This window comes from Heterocephalus glaber, unplaced genomic scaffold (assembly GCF_053883595.1).
Source record: "Heterocephalus glaber isolate CG9 unplaced genomic scaffold, H.glaber_assembly_v1.0 deba00001504, whole genome shotgun sequence".
NCBI lineage: Eukaryota > Metazoa > Chordata > Mammalia > Rodentia > Bathyergidae > Heterocephalus > Heterocephalus glaber.
This window is the reverse complement of record NW_028258324.1, coordinates 55,447,888-55,470,087: the sequence shown is the minus strand read 5'-3', so window position 1 is coordinate 55,470,087 and position 22,200 is coordinate 55,447,888. Positions and strand designations below refer to the sequence as shown.

At 33.2% G+C, this 22,200-nt stretch overlaps 1 protein-coding gene and 1 long non-coding RNA gene across 6 annotated transcripts in view; one reads left to right on the top strand and one right to left on the bottom strand.

The window, feature by feature from the left end:
• Nucleotides 1-1,157: 1,157 nt before the first annotated feature.
• Pik3ca (phosphatidylinositol-4,5-bisphosphate 3-kinase catalytic subunit alpha) overlaps nt 1,158-22,200 on the bottom strand; it is a 74,657-nt gene continuing 53,614 nt past the window's right edge. For all 5 annotated transcript variants that reach the window (XM_021254485.2, XM_087186549.1, XM_087186550.1 and 2 more), the window contains 12 exons: nt 19,222-19,346; nt 17,954-18,035; nt 17,488-17,652; nt 17,212-17,315; nt 15,945-16,116; nt 13,350-13,456; nt 12,565-12,686; nt 11,022-11,100; nt 8,015-8,185; nt 7,171-7,288; nt 6,911-7,062; nt 1,158-6,172 (listed from right to left, as the gene is read on the bottom strand). In XM_021254485.2, coding sequence (XP_021110144.1) covers nt 5,902-6,172; nt 6,911-7,062; nt 7,171-7,288; nt 8,015-8,185; nt 11,022-11,100; nt 12,565-12,686; nt 13,350-13,456; nt 15,945-16,116; nt 17,212-17,315; nt 17,488-17,652; nt 17,954-18,035; nt 19,222-19,346 — 1,668 coding nt within the window. In that variant the 3' untranslated portion in view covers nt 1,158-5,901. The remainder of the gene's footprint in view (nt 6,173-6,910; nt 7,063-7,170; nt 7,289-8,014; nt 8,186-11,021; nt 11,101-12,564; nt 12,687-13,349; nt 13,457-15,944; nt 16,117-17,211; nt 17,316-17,487; nt 17,653-17,953; nt 18,036-19,221; nt 19,347-22,200) is intronic.
• On the top strand, nt 13,452-20,894 carry LOC147825354 (uncharacterized). Its single transcript, XR_015440985.1, has 2 exons — nt 13,452-14,335; nt 15,754-20,894. It is a non-coding gene; the product is annotated as an uncharacterized LOC147825354 (long non-coding RNA).

Genomic DNA, 22,200 nt, shown 5'->3' with positions numbered 1-22,200 from the left:
AAGTATTCTTACTCATTAATGAAAAGAACTCAAATCCAGCTAAATTTTGATTATTGGCAATACTAATTTGCTTCTCAAAGGGACATGGCAAAATAGAATTATCACAGCTTTTTCTTATACAATACACTAAGGATTGTTTGGACACAAGTCAAGGTAATTTTTTTTTTTTTTTTTAATAAACAGCGTGATGTTACAGACTGCAAAGTTAAAGAAAAGCAGACATTGACAGTTTTTGATGAGCACAAACAAACAATAAGTGCAGTCACAGGCCAAACTTCTGGCTAGGAAGAGCAAGACTGGGAAGAGGTGTTAAATTTAGTGCTATTATTCTATATTCTAAATATAGTAACACATGCATCTTGCTGTGTCAAATACTTTTTGGGCCATCATAAAGAGGACATCGAAAACATTTTTTTCCTAACTAATGCATTGTACCACAGGACTTCAATTCATGGAATGAACAGAATATAAAGAAAAAGACTTGCTATAATTAATGGTTCTTAAAAAAAAAGAGTGGGTCGAGCTCCCTGTTGAAGCTTCTAAAGTAAACAATTGATGTGTCAGCAGTCTTTGGGTAGCATTACATTTCCCAGGATATGAAGATGCTAGGTTCCAAAAGGGTATGTTCTTTTGAATTTTATTTAACTAAATTAAGTCTGAAGACTTACACTGAAACCATTAGCTGCATATAAAATATGAGTTCCAGCCAAAAAGATTTCTAGATATCTGATAAATACCAAGTTCTCCAACCACTCTTAGGACATAAATTAAATCTGGTAAGGAACTTTTAAAAAAAATGAAATCAATAGGTGATGACCACACTTTGAAATTCATTCAAGAATTAAGGAGTTTAGTCGTATTAAAGATATTTTAATGTGAAACACCAAAGGGATTTTATTTCCTTGGTAACCTAGAAAGATCAATAAAAATAAGAATACCTTAAAATGTACATGGTTTTGCTACAAAATTATTGAAGTGACAGATTAAGCAAGGTTGCAGATTAACAGACTCTACTTGGCTTACAAAATGTATTTAAAACCTTTTTCTGTACTTACCAACATGAAGAATGGATTCTCTTGGCAGGGAAAATTCAGTTACACTGAACTATACTATACATACATACACTGGACTAGTTTTACTTCCCCTCCCCACTAAAACTCTTATATGTAGTTGTGTAAAAGTTACAAGTCAGAAGATATCCCTATGTCTCACACCTGCCACTTTCTGCTAACTAGTGTGGCTAGACTATTAACACACCTAAAACTAAGGAAGAGGAATGGTGCTCCACTAATGAAAAGGAAGTGCAAAACCTTAATCAAGTGGAATATTTGGATGAAATAAATAAGTATATTTGAAGACTTAACATTCCAACTTGGGAGATTCCTAATAAATTCTAAACTCTTCTGAATTTTAGAACCTTAGTATTTGTTTACGCATTTTATAAAAAATTCCTCTTGACTGGAGCTTGCAATGTGTGCACAAATAGAGATGTGTGCAGAAACACACAAAATAGTAGAGGAAGAGAACAAAATGGATTTTAAATGCCAAATTTGAGAACCTAATACCATGAACGTCCTCACACTACACTACAGCCTTTTCCAAAGGGCTGTAGCAATGATTAAATTTTAGCCAAAAATTTTTATTAATGTCTCCAGCACCATTAAAAATAAGACATGCCAACTCTGACTTTGCAAATCCAAAATACAGTGCTCGGAAAAATTTCTGTAACGTTAAGAGCCTGAAGTATTGAAGTGTAACTCATCTATTTTTTCTCTCCTAACTTTCTGAGGTACAGCTACCAATTCAATTATATTGGGACCACATTTATCTTGAGTTAATCCTAATAGTCTTTTTAGAGAGTAGAAATAATTTTCATGACAAAAAACCATCTTCCCAGGCCATGACACATAAGATATATGTACAATTTTAATGTATTCATTAAAATGGTTCTGTTTGTACTTTTAAAAACAGCCCAGCTGTACTATCCTTTCACCAAGAATTATTATTTGAAGGTGTGTCAGTACTGAATTATATAGTTCAGCCTTCACAACCTATCCTCGATGAAGAGTTAATTCCTTCATGGTATGCATAATATATTTTCACAACTTCCAGCTTTCTCTTAGACATGCCACCATCTGAGGATGGATATAAAGAATGCAGGTTCAGTCAAACAACTCCTCCCTGTTCTGTGCCCTCCCTTCACACTCCCTTAATCTCAAAACACGTGAAGTATGAAAGTTGACTTTAAATAGAAGCACCACCATCTATTAACACTATATATTGTTTTTAAACTTAATTATTTTAGTGATCCCTTGGACATCAAGATAATTTTTAAAGGTGGACTTCAAGTGTGTGGGTCCAGCCCAGGACTATAGTTTGTGTAGGCACAGAAAAGGAACTTATGATGTCCAGAAAAGGTTAACATAGTAGCTTGAATATACTGCTAGAAATTAAATTTCAAAAGAGTTGGCAAGCATGGGATATTGATCAAAATATGAGTTAATGGATCTACAAAATCATTCTGTAAAGAAACAAATCCAAGTTTATGTGCTATGAAATTTCCATCATGCCTTTGAGATAGCCTTTTCACAATTTTAAAAAATAATGCCAAATCAGTCAGTTTTTGATGGAAAAAGAACACAGATGGACTGTGTTTTACCTATGTGAAAATTAATCCATTTAAAATAAAATCCAAGGGTATACACAATCTAATCAAACCATCATTTCCTGATTAATAAGAACTACACTTTATACAAAATACTTTATCAGCAGCTGTTTTCATCAAAATACCAAAGTCATAGTTTCACAGTTGAAAGTTACACATTAAAATATTTTACAATTCATTATATATTCACCAGTTTCCCATTTCCTAATGGGATTGTAATATAAAGTAGAATAAAGGGAAAACCTCAAAGTTAATTACTGATAGTAAGTTTTACAGAGGACACTAAAAACCAGAAAAAGCTGAGGTTCTATCATAAAATAGCAGCCCAATTTTTCTTCTTTTAAAAAATCCAATTAGAAACATCTTTTTTTAAAAAAAACCCAAATTCCACAATATGAATAGATTTTAAATTAACAGCAGTCTAAAAATACTCAAAATAAATGTTTTCATATAGCTGAGCATATGTTAAAAAGTGTGATTTTTAAACAGTTGACTATTTCTTGTTACACTGTATTTAAAGCTAGGCTTTTTTCTTTAGATGTGATTTTTCCCTCCAAACTAATTACTGAAGGAGTATTTCTCAAGTAATGAGACTGTGGAGCCAACAGTCAATTACATCATGGTTGATGACAAACATGGTCAGCTGTGGCACTGACCCCTGATACTCAAGTACCTGGAAGCGGCTGTATCATCACAGACCTGAAACAGATCTGTCACCCTGTGTAGCTTTCCATTCCACTTTTGGCCTTTGCCTTTCTGAACATTAACTGTCCTCCTTTGTTTCCTAGATCACTTAATCTATATTCTTTACAGAATTTATCTATACTTCTTCAAATTGAATTAATTTGGTTGTAATAACTTAAAAATAAATGTATGTAATGAAATAAGCTATGTGGCTTGTGTGTTTTAATGGCAAAGAGGTCTTGGGAAATAGGAAGTGGGCAACTACCTGCATTAATGTGAAAAAAAAAATGCAAAAATTGAACAGATTTTGTGCAAGGAGGCTCAAGGCTTTCTTGGCACTTGAGTAAAACACAGTTCTCTGTTACTTCTTCAGTTTTCCCCATCAAAGTTTTGGATTTGTACCATTTCACTGAGTTTTCTTATAATCAATCCCTGATACAGAAAAGGCTGCGATGTTAGTATGTATCAACTGCATATATCTATATAACACAAAATGTTGTTTAAATAATGAAATCTCTATTTGCAGAATCTATCTGCTTTCCAACTTAAAACAGATTAAATTCTGCATAAATATTTCAGACAATTTACAGAAATAAGTTCCCCTAATCTTCAAATTTATTTTTCATGTTGGCATTATATACATGCTTTAGTGAAGTACCTAAATCTTCGTTAATTATGCCCTTTAAGGGTTCTAAAATAGCCAGATATTAAGAGTATTTGCATTAGAGTCCCTTGTTCACTATTTAAGACTTCTATAGGTATCTGATTTTGTAGATGAATATTTTAAAGTGATGCTGTTTTACTAGATTATACAATGTGCACTCTTTATAAAGTTGTTCTCCAATAATATGCCTAATCTAGAAACTGTCAGTAAATTATTGCACTTTTTTTGTTTTGGTGTGGCACCTGGGAATTTGCTAAAACTATTTCCTAGAACATTAGTCATTCATTTAAAAAACTGAATAAAATATCAGATCCTAGAATGATGACTAGCATTAGTTCCTACATTTTGGAAGAATATTTTTCAAAATGTTTGAGAATGTGTTCTGTGCTCAAATGGGATTTAATGAAGTTGGAATGAGACCTGACCACTTAGGAAATGGGATATCATCTGCAATTGATTTCATGTCCTACTTTTAATTTGAAATATGGATAAATAGCTTTGAAAAGTAAAAACTTCACGGTTTCTATTCCCTAATATTATAAAGTACTATTCATGAGCAGATCTCAGTAGAGGGGTTTAAGCAGTCAGGATGATAGTCTAAACTGTGTTAATTTGGTAACTAATTTCACATGATTGAGTCATTCCAACTAAAAAAGGATGGAAGATGAGGGCATCATGTGAAAATAGAAAGGAAAGGAAAGAGGATGAAGTTCAATCTGCTTTCCTTAAGTAGTTATACACTGCGTACTGGAGTAAATGGGATAGTGCTTGAGCCTCATCTCTAGACCAAGAGGAAAGCGAATCATGCTGCTACAAACAATAAAAAATTTGGGGTGCAAAACAATGCATGACTATGGGACAGATTATGTAAATAAAGAATATATATTAATGATAGTTTCTATAATATAAATAGCTTTTAATAAAAAAAATAATCTTTTTAATAACATTAACACTCCTATTTTCTGGAAAACATGCATGAAAAAATGTATTCAATTCAAATGCAAAAGGAGAAAAAAATCAACTTATGGTGAATACTGTACAATTCTGGAACAAGAACTATTCCTGCTCATTCTTTTTTCTAAGATGATTATTTTAGTTTGTGGGAGCCCAGAATTTCCCTAGGAAATAAGAGTCAGATCTTGTCAATACTGTCAGAAAACAATAATAGCAACAAACCAACAACAAAAAAAATCCAACAAAACACCATGTTATAACAGGTCTCATTTGTGACTCCTTCTAAAATCTGCAGATAAGACCCCAAATAATCAAAAGATTTGATTTATTAAAAAGAAAAAGTCTCTGGTGAAATCTCAAGAGTCCCTTCCACCCCAAGCATTTTTCTTCATTAAACAAGGAGTCAAAAAACCCACTTCAAACTATAAATTGAACAGCAATGGGAAAATAAAAAGTTTTCATTCTTTTCCAATCTTATGTAATTTAACATAAACTCCAGTTTACTTGGACCTAATGCAGTAACAGCCTCGTTGTATCCACATTTCAAAACAGAACATTTGCAGGACATACAGAACATCATTCTGTTTTCTTTTCCATCATTTCTATATGTTTTGGGGGTTTTTGTTTTGTTTTGTTTTTTAAAAAAAGATACAAACAATCTTCAAAGTTTACCTTTTTTTGGACTTAAGGCATAACATGAAATTGCGCATTATTCTAAAGCTTAACTTTGAAATGAACTAGTTTAGTGCTGTCAAACCCTGTTTGCGTTTACATTATTTAAATTATGTAGTATTTTATTTCTGTTTCTTGCTGTAAGTTCTAATGCTGCTCGTGGATTGTGCAATTCCTATGCAATCAGTCTTTGCCTGCTGTCAGTTATTAACAGTGCAGTGAAGAATCCAGATATTGAGCTTTCAGTTTCTCACTTCTCATTTCAGTTCAATGCATGCTGCTTAATTGTATGGAAGATCCAATCCATTTTTGTTGTCCAGCCACCATGATGTGCATCATTCATTTGTTTCATGAAATATTCCAAAGCCTCTTGCTCAGTTTTATCTAAGGCTAGGGTCTTTCGAATATATGCAATGTCATCAAAAGATTGTAGTTCTGGCATTCCAGAGCCAAGCATCATTGAGAAAAGGTTTATGAAGAGATTGGCATGCTGCCGAATAGCTAGATATGCCTTGTAACACATCTCCTGAAACCTACAAGTAGCAAGAACAGTTTGGTCAGTATGGAGCAAATGGCACTGACACCTTCAGGTCTCTGCTTGAATGTCACATAATAGAGAGGCTTACTTGAACAAAGCTATAAAAAAGTAGCACTACTCTCCCCATTTCCCTGGCCAACACTTCTCTATTTCCTTTACTTCTCCCGAATGCAAGCTCCATTAAAAAACTTTTGTTTATTGCTTTCTCACAAGCACATGCCTGACACATCAGGAATTTTATATGGCTTGGTCCATATAAGCCTTTAGGGCTTCAGCTACAGTCAGAAGACTGAGTTGTAAGATAGAACAGAATTTTATAAAAATACTTCAAGGTCTAAGATTCACGATGTATTGTAATGTAGTAAGAAAAATTATGAATAAGCATGGTAATTACAGTTGGTTTCCTTTCTTTAAGTTAAATGACTAAAAAATGTTGTTTTAAGCACTGTATATTTGCCAAAATACAGAAGGCAGAGTCTAATCATCTAAAGAGCAGTAAATAAAAAACTTTTTCATGTGTTATTAAGTTTAAGAACTACTTTGTAGGCCTCAATTATTAACTGAATAATTAGTTTTTATTTCCATTTTCCTTAAAATAATTAAAAATAAAAACACTAAAACATTCAGTTTTTGCTAAATAACATCTATTATTTTAAACTACTTGAAAAATATCAATTGTTTCTGACATTACAGCAAAAATTCTTTATTTTGTATTTTGTTTTCTTGAGCTTACCTTTCAAATTCTCTCGTCTTTGTACATTCTTGGGCCCCTTTACTTATCACTATTAAGAAATCTTGTGTCAAAACAAATGGGACACGTTCTCGTTTATAACCAAATTTTTTCTTCTTGTGATCCAAAAAGTGTCCAAAATCTATATGAAATAGCTTTTAAAAATAAGAAATTATATTATAGCTTGATACATGCAGACATAAAACACTTTGAATTAATAAATTTAAGAACACCAAAACATTTTAAAAAGAAAAAGCCATTACTTGTCCATCATCTTTAACCATGATGTTACTATTGTGACGGTCTCCAATTCCCAAAATGAAGGTAGCCACGCAATATCCAGCACATGAACGTGTAAAGAGGTCAATGGCTGCATCATATCTACAGTGAAGAAATGAACACCTCATCAGTAGTGTGCAAATACAGTAATCTAGGCCAAACTGGGAAAAGATGGTTGAAGTTTCTATTAAAACAATGAAAATAATTACAACAGGGAAGGAAGTAATTATGTCCAAATATCTGAGGAATTCTGAGATTCTTAAGTTTTTAAGGGTTTCTAAGGAAATTTCTAGATATTCCTTGATCAAACCACAATTTTTATAGTGGAAAAATACTTCGATCATTAAAATTAATTTTTTTTTTCAGTTGGGTGCACACCTGTAATCCCAGCACTCTGGGAGGCTGCGGTAGGAGGATCTTAAGTTCAAGCCCAGCCTGGGCAAATTAGTGACTTAGAAAGACCTTATTTCAAAATAAAAAAATAAAAACGGGCTGAGAAGTAACTCATTGGGAAGGTTCTGGGTTCCATCTTCAGTACTGCAAAGAAATCTAATCATTTTACTGATGAATTAAAAGTAAAAGTTTGAATGTAAATTTTTTTTTAAAAATTAGCTATAAGAACATTTTATATATATAAGTTGAATGTACAGAATTTTATCAAATTTAAGCAATTCTGATCATTTAAATAACCACAAACATTTCAAAAGTTGAGCATATTTTTTTTCCAAAGTGAGTACAATTACTTTTTCTAGTTTAACTAGAGGAATGTATTCAACTGCCATTTGATTCATCTAGCCAAGTTATAGGAAGAAAGACTAACAAACTCACATTTCTCCTTTGTTCTTGTCTTTGAGCCACTGATGCAGTGTGTGGCTATTGAACTGCAGTGCACCTTTCAGGCCCCCTTTGCACTGAATCTGCATGATAGTGTGAGAATTTCTCACCACCTCAATAAGTCCCACGCAGTCACCAATTGAGAGACAACCGTAAGGCAGCATTCTGAAAAAAGGAGCAACACATTTACAGTGGTGGAATTTTAAAACACTAAATTTTTTAATAGGCCAAAACATGAATATTCTATTTGTAAATCTGTCATGTTTGACCTTTACTGTATTAGGTTAATTTTCTTTTCTATAATGTGACAAACATATCCTTAGAAAAATCCTCAAAATTATCTACCATCAATTATTATAACTTTCAATTGTATGTCTGAAAAGCATTAAGAAAATTACAGCAATAAAAATATAAACCTATATGACTAAAAATATGGGTGAATTTAAAGATGTTTAATTGACATCTGAATAAAACTTTAGGGCAGTAGTTCTTACATTTTTGGTCTCAGAACTTTTATGAAAATTACTAAGATCCCAAAAAAGCTTTTATTTATAAGGATCACATCTATTGATATTAGAAATTAAAACAAAGAAAATAAAGATTAAACATTTAATGCATTTAAAATAAGCCACTGTATGCTAAAATAAATAGCATCTTTTATGCCACAAAAACCTGTATTACAAACCATTTAGTGAGAATGATTCACATTTTTTCAAAAATTTCTATTGTTTAGTTTTATAGCCAGCTGGATTTTCCTATTTTGTAACCAATCTTTACTTTCATTGTACCACAATAAAAAGTCACAACTATTAATTTTATCATCAGTTTCATCAGAAAAGTCTTTACATCTTTAAGTTCAGCGGCAAATACAAGTCTTTCAAAATTCTAAGTTTTGCTGGAAAGCTCAAATTTTATTGTTGGCAACAAATACTGTCACAGTTGTTTTCCTTGAAGAGACTGGGTTTTTTTCAAAAAATTGTCTGCCAAATACCCATGTGTGAATAACTATAGCTTGTCTGTTATTATTTATTAAAATAAAAATGGTATTCCATAAAAAAGTAGGTAGTTTTGCTCATAACTCAGAGAATCCCATAAATACTTTTCCTCAACATAACCATCATATTGTAGAATATAGCAGAAGTGCTTTTCAGGGTACTTCCTATTTTTATTACATCAAATATTAAATTATAAAAATTAAATAGTACATGTAGTCAAGGATAGACATGAAGACTTACTATGACAATTAAAAAAAGCATCCAAATTGCACCTAAGTACTCAAAAATATGGTTTTTCATCCTTTGTTGTTCTCACACTATTGTCCATTCTTTCTACCTTGTTTTTACTTACATTCCTAAAAGTATATATTTATTTTCATTTTCTCTTTAATTTCCTATAACCTACCTTCTATGCCTACTATTCTACTGTAAACTCTTTTTAGACTTTTTTTTTTTTCCTTTGGATACCAGGGATCGAACTCAGGACCTTGCCCTTGCGAGGCAAGCACTGGAACCACTGAGCTAAATCCCCAGCCCCTGTAAACTCTTTTTAAAGCTAACTATGAGTCATCACAGCCCTTACTTTTTGAAATTTTCTGGAGCACCAGGCATTACAAATTGTTTGTGAATCTCTCCCCCTTTTTTGGGTTCTATGAAATCACTTACTCTGGGCTTCTTAACCCTTTGACCATTTTTTCTGACACAAGTTTTTCCTGATCTGCCCTGGGAAATACAGACATTTCTTAAGGTTGCATTCCAGCTCAATCTCTCTTATTTCATCTTATTTTACTCCTGTTGAACATGCTCATAAAAAGCAAGCAGTTATAATTAACCTATATCTGAATTACATTTTTGCCAGGGATAAATAAAAATGCTGATATGATTTTATTGAAATTAAGTGCTTTTTAGTTAAATTGAAACTAAATTTACTTAAAATACTTTAAGACTGATACAGCCAATGAGCTTGCTCATTTTTTTTGTGTGCAGTCTCTAATTTACAATTAAGTATTGCAATTACCAGAGTTACTTAGTTAAATCCTTTACTCTCTAGTTCTGAAATCTATTTTACATGCTACTCCTCTGGAAGTGGTGGTGCTAGTGGGATGTGGGTCTTTCATGACACTGAAAGTACTATGAAAAAAGGGAAACACTATCTTTGCAAAGTGGCAGAGATGAAGCAATGACTCAGGAGTTAAGAATTTGAAACTGATGACTTCATTTTGTGCCCTTCATTACTCGAAATATCCATTTTCTTTGTAATAAAAGGGTAGTACCTTATGTGTCACTGAATCTTTTCTATATACTAGCTATTCTTAACCTTTTATAAGGCATACAGGTAAGCATGTGTCTGGTATCACTTGCTATTTCTACCTATTTTACCTTCTTGCTGCAGGTGGACTTTACTCATGCCCACTTACAGACACAGTACTTTCAGAAAAGAGTTATAGATTTGAAAGAGTTAAGTCAGAGAGAGAAAAACTATTAGAAGTGACAACTACTAGTAAGATGAAGCTAACAGAAAATTTGGGAGATATACTGATTACTGTGGAAAGCTGGACAGAAACAAGCAAACTGGTAATAATTTCAGTTGGTTTCATAAATTCTGCTGCAAAATTCATTCAAGATTAGAGGATTGATAAAGCTTTAGAATCAGAAAATTTCTGTTACAAGACTTGCTTTTAAACTTTTTCTGAATTAAAAAAAGGGCTTTGTGACACTGAAAAAAAAGTGTCTCCTATGTCCTTTTCCTAATGGTGACACTCCAGAGGCAACTGCAGTCTTCCATAGTGGATTAGAGACACTTCTCACTTAGCTCAAACCTCAATAGCTAGTCTATGCCAAGTAAGAGGACAAATGAAAGGTCTCATTTTGTAATAAACTGTTAATTATTACTACATACATTTCTTTATAGATCCATGCCTCTATATGCTACTATAAATAATATTTATTAATAGCTTTATTTCAGTATAACTGTCCACATACAGGTTGCTTTATTGATTACCTACCGAAGATCAAGACCTTGATTTTGCCAGATATTTTCCATAATGCGAATAATTTGAAGCGTTAGCATATCTTGGCGTAAATCTGAAATTCAAATAATATGCATCAGCACTTAACACCATCAATACAAACGAGAGGATCAAGCCATCACATTGTTTTCAAATGGGAAAGAAATAGAGCTACATTTACTCTTCAAAATAATACATAAGACATCAATATTTTGATTCTTTATCTCACTTCTAAAGTACTGGCAAAACTTATGTGTGTAAAAAATGAGTACATAGGCATACTTAAAAGTATTTATTCTGCTGAACCTTTAAATTTGAACATGTTTATGTTAAAGTACTGGGATCAATGGAATTCACTGCTGAGTTGTCATTTCCTAATAGAAACCCGTTGGTGATCTTTCCCTATCCCCCTATAGCCTATGCTCCACATAAATTAGAACCCTTTTTTATATGCTTCCTTAGGAGACTACACTTTTTCTTTGCACCATGAATGTAATTTTATTTTTTAAATTAATTTGTTTAATGTCCTTCTTTTCCCTATTAGAATGTAAGCTTCAAGAAAGCAGGGATTCTGTTTTGTTTATTGCTGGAAACCAGGACCTAGCACATAGAATATTTAAAGACTGGATACTCACACTACTCACGTAAATGATAGTTAAGCAAATAACAGAAACTAATTTCAGGACTTTGGATTTGGGCGTTCAGGAAATGCCATCTCAACCAGTGAAGATCAACTGAAGATTGTACAAGACCTAGAAAGACTAAATCACTTGTTCTGAGGGCTGCTCTGAGACAGCTTTTATATTGTGAGAGATATTTTTTAAACTGCATATCAAGACAATCAAGACAACCTTTATTTATCCTATCTTTGCTCCTCTCATCTTCCCATAACCGTATCATCATCATCCCTCATAAGCTCCAAACCCTTACTCTTTTCTGTAGCTCAGGATGCTATATAAGCTTCAATCATCTGACATTTCTTTGAGGATTATATTTTGTGAGACTCTCATGCATACATACGTACATAATTAAATATAGGTGTTCTTCCCTGTTAGTCTGTCTTAGGTCACTTTAGTTTGTAGCTCAGCCCAGGAACTTAGAAGGGTGGAGGGAAGACTTTTTTGCTCCCCTACACATGCATAATCAGTGAAAAGAAACAAAGCTAAGGTTAAGAATTGTTAGGAGTCAAACCTCCAGTTGATCTTTCTTGGTTGATAAGGTTCATGACACGTGAGTCTTTTTGGAAGATCCACCTTTAGGCAGATGAGGAGATGTGAGAGAAAACCTGCCTGCTCGCTGTTCTCCAAGTGTTCTAAAGTTCAAAGTCATCAGCATACCAAAATTTCATATTTTGAGGTCACATTTCCTGAATTTCTTCACATGTGTATTGCAAAGGTTAAGACATTTATTTAATAGTCTGCATTTTATCAAATGTATATTCCTTAAATGGCTTTCAATAGTTTTCATGGTTCATATATATCCTGTGTATAAAAAGATAACTAAATTCATACATCATAAGCTCATTAATACTATTCCTTACCATCCCCATTTTTAAAGATGATCTCATTGTTCTGAAACAGTAACTCTGACATGATGTCTGGGTTCTCCCAATTCAACCACAGTGGCCTTTTTGCAGAAGACATAATTCGACACTCTTCAAGCCTTTAAAATAGTTAAAAACTTTACTAGGCACCTCAGCTTTGTTATTCTTTTTACCCTCAAATTTACTTAACAGTTGTAAACATGTTATAAAATTTAAAATATTAAAAATTTTTTATTAGTACGTGTTTGCAGTACATAATGCTTACATTCATTGTGAGGAGCTGGAACATGCACACAACACATTTTAATTCTTTTTACTTCCCCTTTTCCTCCCCTCCTTCTGCCTTTTGGTCCTCTTCCCCCAAAAATCTATTTCCCTGTTTCTTATTATCTATGAATAAAGTTATAAAAATTTTAAACTCAATTTTTATCTATGAATTCAATTCTAAGAAGTACTGTATAAATATTAAGCTTTAACATCTTTATATAAATCATGAATTTTCAACAAATAACATATGTTATACTCCATTTCCTTTATATGACACCAAATATTCCAACCATTGAAGGTTTTAAACTCTTATTAAAGTAATAAAAACTCATTCTGAATAAATGTATTTCTAATTTAAGACCATTTTACTATTCCTATTTTGCACGGTAGGAGAATGGGAAAGGGAAGCACAGATAATTGGACTATCATATGGGACATTTTTATTCTTCTCAAGATTTTATCCAGAAAAGTGCTTATTTAAATATATCAATAAAACTCCCAAGAAAGTACCTTACCTGAGATTTCCTAGTTGATGAGCAGGGTTTAGAGGAGATAGAAAGCCCTGTAGAGCATCCATGAAATCTGGTTGCCTCATCTGCTCAACTAAAAACTTCATCTGTACCTGATAAAAAAGCATATTCAAAATTAGAAATTGATTTTGCAAAAGGTAAACTAACTGCTAATCTCTTACACACCGAAAACTCAGTACTGTGTAGTCTGATCCATACCTTGAACTAGCTGCATTCTAAGGAGGAGGGTTTGTATGAGACAGAGCAGCCTGACGCAGAGACACAGGAAGAGTGGCAGCAGTGCACCTTCCCTTGAGAAGAACTCGACTTGCTGACAGAGGCAAAGCTTTGACTCTAGAGCAGGGGTGGTGAATCCTGGCTTGCTGCCAATTTTTGTAAATCAAATTGCCTTAGAAAGGGCCGGGGATTTAGCTCAGTGGTGCCTCCGCCTGTTACGCAAGCGGAAGGACTGGAGTTCGATCCCCGGTACCAAAAAAACAAAACAAAACAAAACAAAAATTGCCTTAGAATACAGCCATGCGCATTCATCACATACTGGCTGCTTTCACACTAGGATAGCAGAGTTGAATAGTTAAGACCACATGGCCTGCAAAATCTAAAATATTTACATTTGGCCCTTTAAAAATCAAATTGCTTATCTTAGTTCTAGAGGAAAAACTAAAGAGACCATGTTATCTTAGTTTAATATTTTTGCTTCCTGGCTTTGTAGAAAACATTATATTCATGCTCTCTGTTGGATAAAAAAGGTCTAGTGAGGCAAAAAGAATCTGTTGGGAAAAAAAGCTGTAAAAATATTTGCTATATGGATCTCATACTATATCTCGTTTGTAACCACAAAGAAGTTTTTTGTTTTTTTGAGACAGAGTGTCACTATGAAGTTCAGGCTGGCCTTGAACTCACTATGTAGCCTAGGATGGCCTTCAACTCATGGCATTCCTCCTGCCTCAACCTTCCCAGTGCTGGGATTACGGGTGAGTAGCACCATGCATGGCAAAATATCCTTTTTTTTTGGTACTGGGGATCCAACTTGGGTCCTTGCGGTTGCTCAGCAGGCAGTGAAACCACTTAGCTAAATCCCCGGCCCAAAATATCCTTTTTTAATAAAATCAAACCAGAGACCAGACTGCTGAGTTAACAAGCAGTATCTGGCAGTTTATTCCAGGAAACTTCGATTAATTAAAAATACAAAATGTGAGTATTAAAAAAAAAAAGTTAGAAACTAGGGATACATAATAAATTTTCATGCTGGAATTTTAGTAATAAAAATTTTTTTCTTCTTACGACATGTAAGTTAATAGCTAGGAAATCTAGTCATCACTATGCAGCTCTTACTCAGGTAAAGGCACTTCATTTACCACTGTCAACTGTAATGTCAGCATAATGCTTCACATCCTTTATCATTATTATGATAAAACACAGAAGCATTCAAAATAACTGCATTTGTTTCTGTAACTGCAATTTTAGGTCCTTACCACAATTTCATTTAAACCAATAATGACATGAGTAATGAATGTCATGTTTCTAATTAAACCATTTTATCATAGCCAATTTGTGATATAAAAACTAGCACAAAATACACATCTGTTTACAAATATGTCTAATACCTAGTTTCTTTTTTCTCAGTTCAGTTACACTATAAATGTAATAAATTTTATTCTTTTGAAGGAGCTTAGTACCCTCCAGCCCATTCCAGCTTCAGTAATAGTATTTTCTATTTTCTAGTATTCCATATTTGAATTTATTTACCACAACTTCAATGAAACCAATTCAGTCACATACTCTATGATATTAAGATTAATGGAGCAACTTTCTTTTAGATAAATATAGCAATTTTCTTTTAAAGTTGCTTTTTCCTTCCAGTAGTACTAATGATGATGATGGAAAAAGCCATTTAGTGCTGGCAATTTCTATTCTCAGCCCTTTGAGTACTCACTAATAAACTGGAATTTCTTCCCTCTCATTTCATCAGAGGTGAGAAATGACCTTTTCACTATAAAATGTGTTAAATGTAGGATTTGGTAGATTAGACTGAATAAAGGACAGGGAGTAGGAAAAAGTCATGAAAAAACTTTACATTTCGTATTGGTTAGGTAGAATGCAGATGATTAGAGTGTGTGATATATTTACTGAGTGACTATGAGTCCATTTTAAACTTAGAAATGTAAAAGCTCACTTCTTTCCACTCATTTTCAGGGTCACTACTAAGATAATAAATGAATGACTGAGGAAAGAATCATTTTAAATACTTAAGAGCTATATAAAAAGAAAAAAGGAAAGTACAAGTACTTATATTTACCAGGCATTTCTCACACTCTAGGGACTCTACATAGTTTATATAATTTAGTTCTCACAACAACTGTATGATGAAAATATTATTCTCATTTCACAGGTGAGGAAAATGAATCTTTAGAGCAAAACAGTGTATCTGACATTACACAGCTACACCTGAATCCAGTGGAACTTGGGTCCAAATCTTAATCAGCTTGAGTCCAAGAACCATAATCTGTACATTGGGTTTCTAAACAACCCTGTCCCACTGCAATAAAAAGAGTCTCAAAAACAAACTGAACAGCCACACACCTTTTGTGTCTCATCCTTCTTTTCCTGCTTGAGAATGTCAGTTAAGTTAATGAGCTTTTCCATAGCTTCAACTTGCCTATTCAGGTGCTTCAGATACATCCCACAGGCACGACAATAGGATTCCAAAAGCAGACCGAATCTTTGACTAACTGTTTTATTATGCATCTCAGATCTGAAAGAGCAGTACAGGGTTTAAACATAGATACATGGATATACATGCACACAAAGATATATACCTATATAAACATATATGAGTGTTTATACAATCTTTTTTAAAGAAACTCAGAAAATCCATTTTAAAAATCCAATAAATGTTGCAACTATACTAAGAATAAAATGATTCAAAATCTACCATTTGGAAGAAAATAAGGTAGTTCCTGGACATGTAAATTTAACAGACAATCTATTCTAACTATGTTTTATTCACTAATCTCAGTACAAGGTACAAAAATATGTAAAAAGTAAACTGGACAGAAAAATAAAATATATATGGGAGGGAGCAAAGAGCTTAATGAATACTCCCTGATATACATGTTGATACTTTATTATCTCTAAATTTATTTTAAATCTAGCTTCTAGGTCTCATTTTTTATTTTTAATGTTAAAATTTAAAAAGTCCTATTAGATACAATCCATTTCTAAATTAATTAAAAAGTACATGGCTTATGATCTCTAATTTTCAGTATGAAATATACTATATTCTAGAAATATTATTCTTAATTACCTTGTTTTCTGGTAGGAAACAGGATTTTGCCATTATTGTTCTGAATTCCAAGGTTAAAATTTTATTTATATTGGGTATTTTAATCTAAAAAATACACTGAGACCTATATTTACATTAATTTGCGCCTAGCAAATTTTTACTTAGCTTAAAGTCAATCAAATCTTTAAAAGTATTTTTTTTCAGCTCTCACTCATGTTTAAAATTTAGGGTTTTTTTTGTTGTTGTTGAAACAGGGTCTCACTATGTAGCCTAGGCTGGCCTCAAACTTTGTGAACCCCCCCATCTCAGCTTCCCAAGTGCTGGGATTATAGGTATTAAAATTCAGTTTTGACTTTTACTTCACATTTAATTTCAAAGAGAAAAAAATATAGGAGCTCATCACTGGTGCAATATATTTTCAATATGGAAAATTATTTCGGCCAAACTAAAACAAAGTACATAATACATATTTGTACATTTATTAAGAAAGCAAGTGATATATATATACACACACACACACATATCTCTCTAAGGAATTTAGTGGGGGGTAGATACTTGACTTACTTTAAATGCCAAAAGAAAAAGTGTCCAATCCTTTGATTTGTTAGTGCTTTCTTGAGTAAAAATCTCACAAGCAGATTATCCAAATATTGTTCATATTTTAGGACCTAGTTGATTAAAAGAACAAAAAAATAAATTAGGGTCTATTTCTGTAAGAAAATGAAGAAAAATTTTCAGAAACAAAGTTTAAAAAAAACAACTGCTTAAGTTAGTAAAATACATCTTGGAAATTACATATATTTGGAATAAAATATTACTTTCTATTTTACATTATTTTACCTGTACTAGCTGAATTAGGTACTGAGAAAGCTTGTCATCTGTCAAATATTTTTCCAAGCATCGAACAGCAAAACCTCGAACCATAGGATCTGGGTAATTACAGTCCAGAAGCTCCATTGCCTGCTCAGGTTTGATTGGGGGCCAATCTTTTACTAAGCAGTACATCTGTGTATGAGAAAGAAAAAAATCGTATTTACAATGCAAGAATAATTGTGAATGAATGCTCTAATTGATTTTTTACTTCTGATTTTAAAATTAATTTAGATTTTTAAAGAACTCCTTAAAATTTAGTCCTAGTGAGTTTTATCTATAGCAATGACACGAATGGCATTTTTCTCTACTGTATTACCACAATTAACAGTCTATTTCATCTCTTAAATTTATGCACATTTTCTGAGAGAAAACGATGTAGGTGACATACTAGTTTTGTGCAACATTTATTCAGGAATCTGAGCCATGCATTTACCTGAGCTACTTCATCTCTAGAATTCCATTTAACGGACAGAAGCAATTTAGGTAGAATTTCAGGGATAGTTACACAATAGTGTCTGTTGGAAAAAACAAAGGAAAAAATACTTCCATGTTATTCAAAAGGTCTAGATGTTTAACTCTTCAGCTATGCATTCTTTTTTTTTGTTGTGGTACCGGGGTGTGCTTGCAGGGCAGGTGCCGGAATCACTGAGCTAAATCCCTGGTCCTCATCTATGCATTATTTAAGAAGCCCCAAAGTTCTTATCATTACTAGCTTTTTTTAAAAATAAAAAGGAATCAGTATTTAACAATATAGTTGACTTAGAATTAAGTATATATGGCAAAGAAAACAAGTGGAAATCCAAGTGGTGAATACTTAAATTTAGTTGACAGTTAAGAAAAATCATGAATATATATTATGCCACTCTTCAGATTGCTCAGATTGTTATGCAACTAGAACCACAGAGTCACGATGTTTACTGAGGTTACTGAACAAAACATGTTTTAATAGGCTTTCTGCAGAAATGTACGAAACTGCTTCATTAAATATATCAATGTTAGTTACAAGTAGCAGGATAATTTTTGCCTAAGTGAAAATAAGGTGTTTCCCTATTATTTTGAGGAAGTTTAAGAAAAAAAGAAAAATGGAAGACACCAGAAAATTATTAGACCAACAAAATAATAACTATTTGGTCTAGAGTTACATGGGTTTTTTTCCTCTTGAATTTTACTTTGAAAAATCCTAAGAAAATCCTATCGGAATTTTTAAAAGCCTTCAGGGGGTAGGGGTATAGTGAGTGAGTGGTTAGCATGCCAAAGGCTTTAGGATTCAATCCCCAGTGCCAATGAAAACATGTAAAAAGTGGGAGTGGTGACACACCTGTAATCCCAGCACTTTGGGAGGGTGAGGCAGGAAGATTGCAAATTCAAGCCCAGCATGGGGAACTGAGCTGAATTTTGTCTCAAAACAAAACATAAAATATGGCTGGGACTATAGCTCAGTCTGAAAGCCACTGGTTCAATCCCCAGTACTGGAGTAGGGGAGGGGGGGGATTAAAGCTTTCATTGCATAAAGGAAGTATCAACATAGCACATTTTTCTAGAAATATAAATCTATATCTATAGTTTTAAGAAAGTCAATAAAAATTATGTAAATTATGCCTTATTTACCATGCTAGGTACAGTAAAAATACGGCATGCTCAATCAAGGTCAGTTATTTTTCTATCATAAAAGAAAAAATGAGACTCCATCTTAACACATACCTGTGGCTCCACAGAAAATCTTTCTCTTGCTCAGTGATTTCAGACAGAGGGTCTCGTGTACAAATTGCTCGGAGCTGTTCTTTGTCATTTTCTCTTAATTCATTGTCTCTAGCTAGTCTGTTACTCTATAAAATAAAGTATATCTACATGGGTTTCTTTGAATATACCTTCTCCTAGATTCATGAATGATCTACAAGAAAAAAATCATTAATTTTCAACAAACTTCACATTTCTTATTAACTGTTATAAAATATTCTCATCTTAAGACTTCATTTTTAGGGACAGGTAAGAACCAATTTAAGGATAATACGTGTGGAACAAATCTGATTACTTACTTGGCTAATGTTACTCTCAACCACAGTTAAAACAGTAACTGCCAAAGTTAAGTCAGGGAGAAGGCCAGACTGGGATACTAGGGGATGGTAGTGAAACACTCTTCCTCTTGTAAGGTCCCTTCCTAGTATCCTATTAACTAACCTGCCAATATTTCTGCTACAAAAGAATGAGAAACAGTAAAGTAATAAAATAAAAACTTAAACTTTTATGTTCTGTGCTTGAATTCAACTTGTAACTGCTGTGAGGCTTTCAAATTTAAAAGTAAAAACACGCAGGAGAAAAAAAGGAGATGGGATACCCCATTAAAACACTGTACCATGAGCATGGTACTGGCAAAGAAACAGACCCGAGGATCAGTGGAGCAGATTAGAAGATGCAGAACCAACTCCAGACACACTCAGCCACCTCATCTTTGACAAAGGAGCCAACCACTATCATTGGAGGAAAGATAGCCTATTTAATAAATGGTGTTGGAAAAACTGGATTTCAACCTGCCAGAGATTAAAACTAGACCCATACCTATCACCATGCACTAAACTAAGATTGAAGTGGATTAAAGATCTAAATATTAAGACAGAAACTCTAAACTTGCTGGAAGATAAGTTAGGTAGAACTCTTGAAGACATTGGCATAGGAAAAGACTTTATGAACAAATCCTCAGTAGCATGGGAGTTAGCACAAAGAATCAACAACTGGGATCTCATCGTATTATAAAAGTTCTGCACTTCAAGAGAAATCACCAACAGAGCTAAGAGAAAACATACAATGTGGGAAAAAATTTTTAGCAGCTGTTCCTCAGACAAAGGTCGACTATCAAGAATATTGAAAAAAATCAGCTTCTCCAAATTCAAAGACCCAATTCAAAAATGGGCATCTGAAATGAACAGACATTTCTCAGACAAAGAAGTAAAAACAGCAAATAAATATATGAAAAAATGTTCAACAGCACTGGTCATTCGAGAGATGCAGATGAAAACAACACTGAGATTCCACCTCACTCCAGAAAGAAAGGCTGCTATCAAGAAATCAACCAATAACAAATACTGGTGGGGGTGTGGGGAGAAAGGAACCCTTTTCCATTGTTGGTGGGAGTGCAGACTGGTGCAACCACTGTGGAAATCAGTATGGAAACATCTCAAAGAACTAGGACTGGAAGTCCCATTTGACCCAGCTATTCCCCTGCTGGGTATCTTCCCCAAAGAATTAAAAGAATCATACTACACTGATATATGTGCACCCATGTTTATAGCGGCACAGTTTGTAATAGCTAAAGCTTGGAAACAGCCCAAACGCCCATCAACTGGAAACTGGATAAAGAAGATGTGGTGTTTTTTTTTTATAAAATGGAGTACTACTCAGCCATAAAGAATGAGAAACCAGAGACATTTATAGCTAAATGGATGCATATTGAGGCGATACTCTTAAGTGAAATAAATGAGACAAATACGTGTAAATAACGAATAGTTTCTCTAGTGTGAGAAACTGAAAGTGTAAATAAGGATTAGAATGATTCAAATGAATAACTGATAATTTGAAATAGGAAAAGGTCCAAAGGTGGAGGGGTGGTGGGAGGGGAAGGGGAAAGGGAAGAAGGGAAAGGAAAAATTATGAGAAAAGAAAAAGAAATGGAAATGAAATCTATGTAAATAGGGAAGGGTGGAGGGGGTGAAGGACGCACAGGTAATGGGGGAAAAAATAAGAACTAAGATATATCATGTACAGGTACAAACACCCAATGATAAATGTAAACGTACTGCATACCTAAAATGTACCAATAAAAAAATTAAAAAGAAAAAAACCCAAAAAAACCCAAAAAACACTGTACCATGAATATTATAAACAAACTAAAAAGAAAATAATGCAACATTCTGTATAATTCCAAGTATGTATTTATTCCCTTTAAATATAGATATATTAACTAGAGAATGAGTAGGTATGAATGCATATTAACATTACACAAAAAAATACACTCAGCCATTTCTAAAGCTACAAATGAAAATAGATAGCCATGCTACTTGATTTTTATATATTTATACATTGCTAATTTATTCAAAGATATGAAGAGGGCTGGGGATTTAGCTCAGTGGTGCCGCTGCCTGCCTCAAAAATATGAAGAAATACCACTTGCACATATTTACTCAAAATTGATTTAAGTATATACTGTTTTTCTTGTTCTAGTCTGCTGTTGGAGTTACAAAACAAAAAAAGTAAAAGACCCTGCACTAACAAGGCTTCCATTCTAGAGGGAAATCAAATAAATAAGAAAAATATTAGATACTCTCTAAGAAGCTAATATTTAATTTGTGACTCAAATGACAAGAAGTCATCCATAGTATGATCATGGAAAAACAAATGCAGATGGAAACACTATAAAGGCCCCACGAAAAGAACAAGTTTGATTTAATGGGGGAAAAGGAAGAAAGCATCATGTCCAGCAGATAAGGGAAGGGAGAGATAAGGGAAGAAGGTGAAGTTAACAACATGTAAAATTTGCAGTGAGGTTAAAAAATTTCAATTTTATTTGTAGCAAGAGCTATTTAAAAGATAAATTTGATTTGTGTTTCTGAAAGACTATTCTGGCTGCTAGGTAGAAGAAGGCCAGCTGAGAGGCTACTCTAATAATCCAGGCTAGAGGTAATAAAT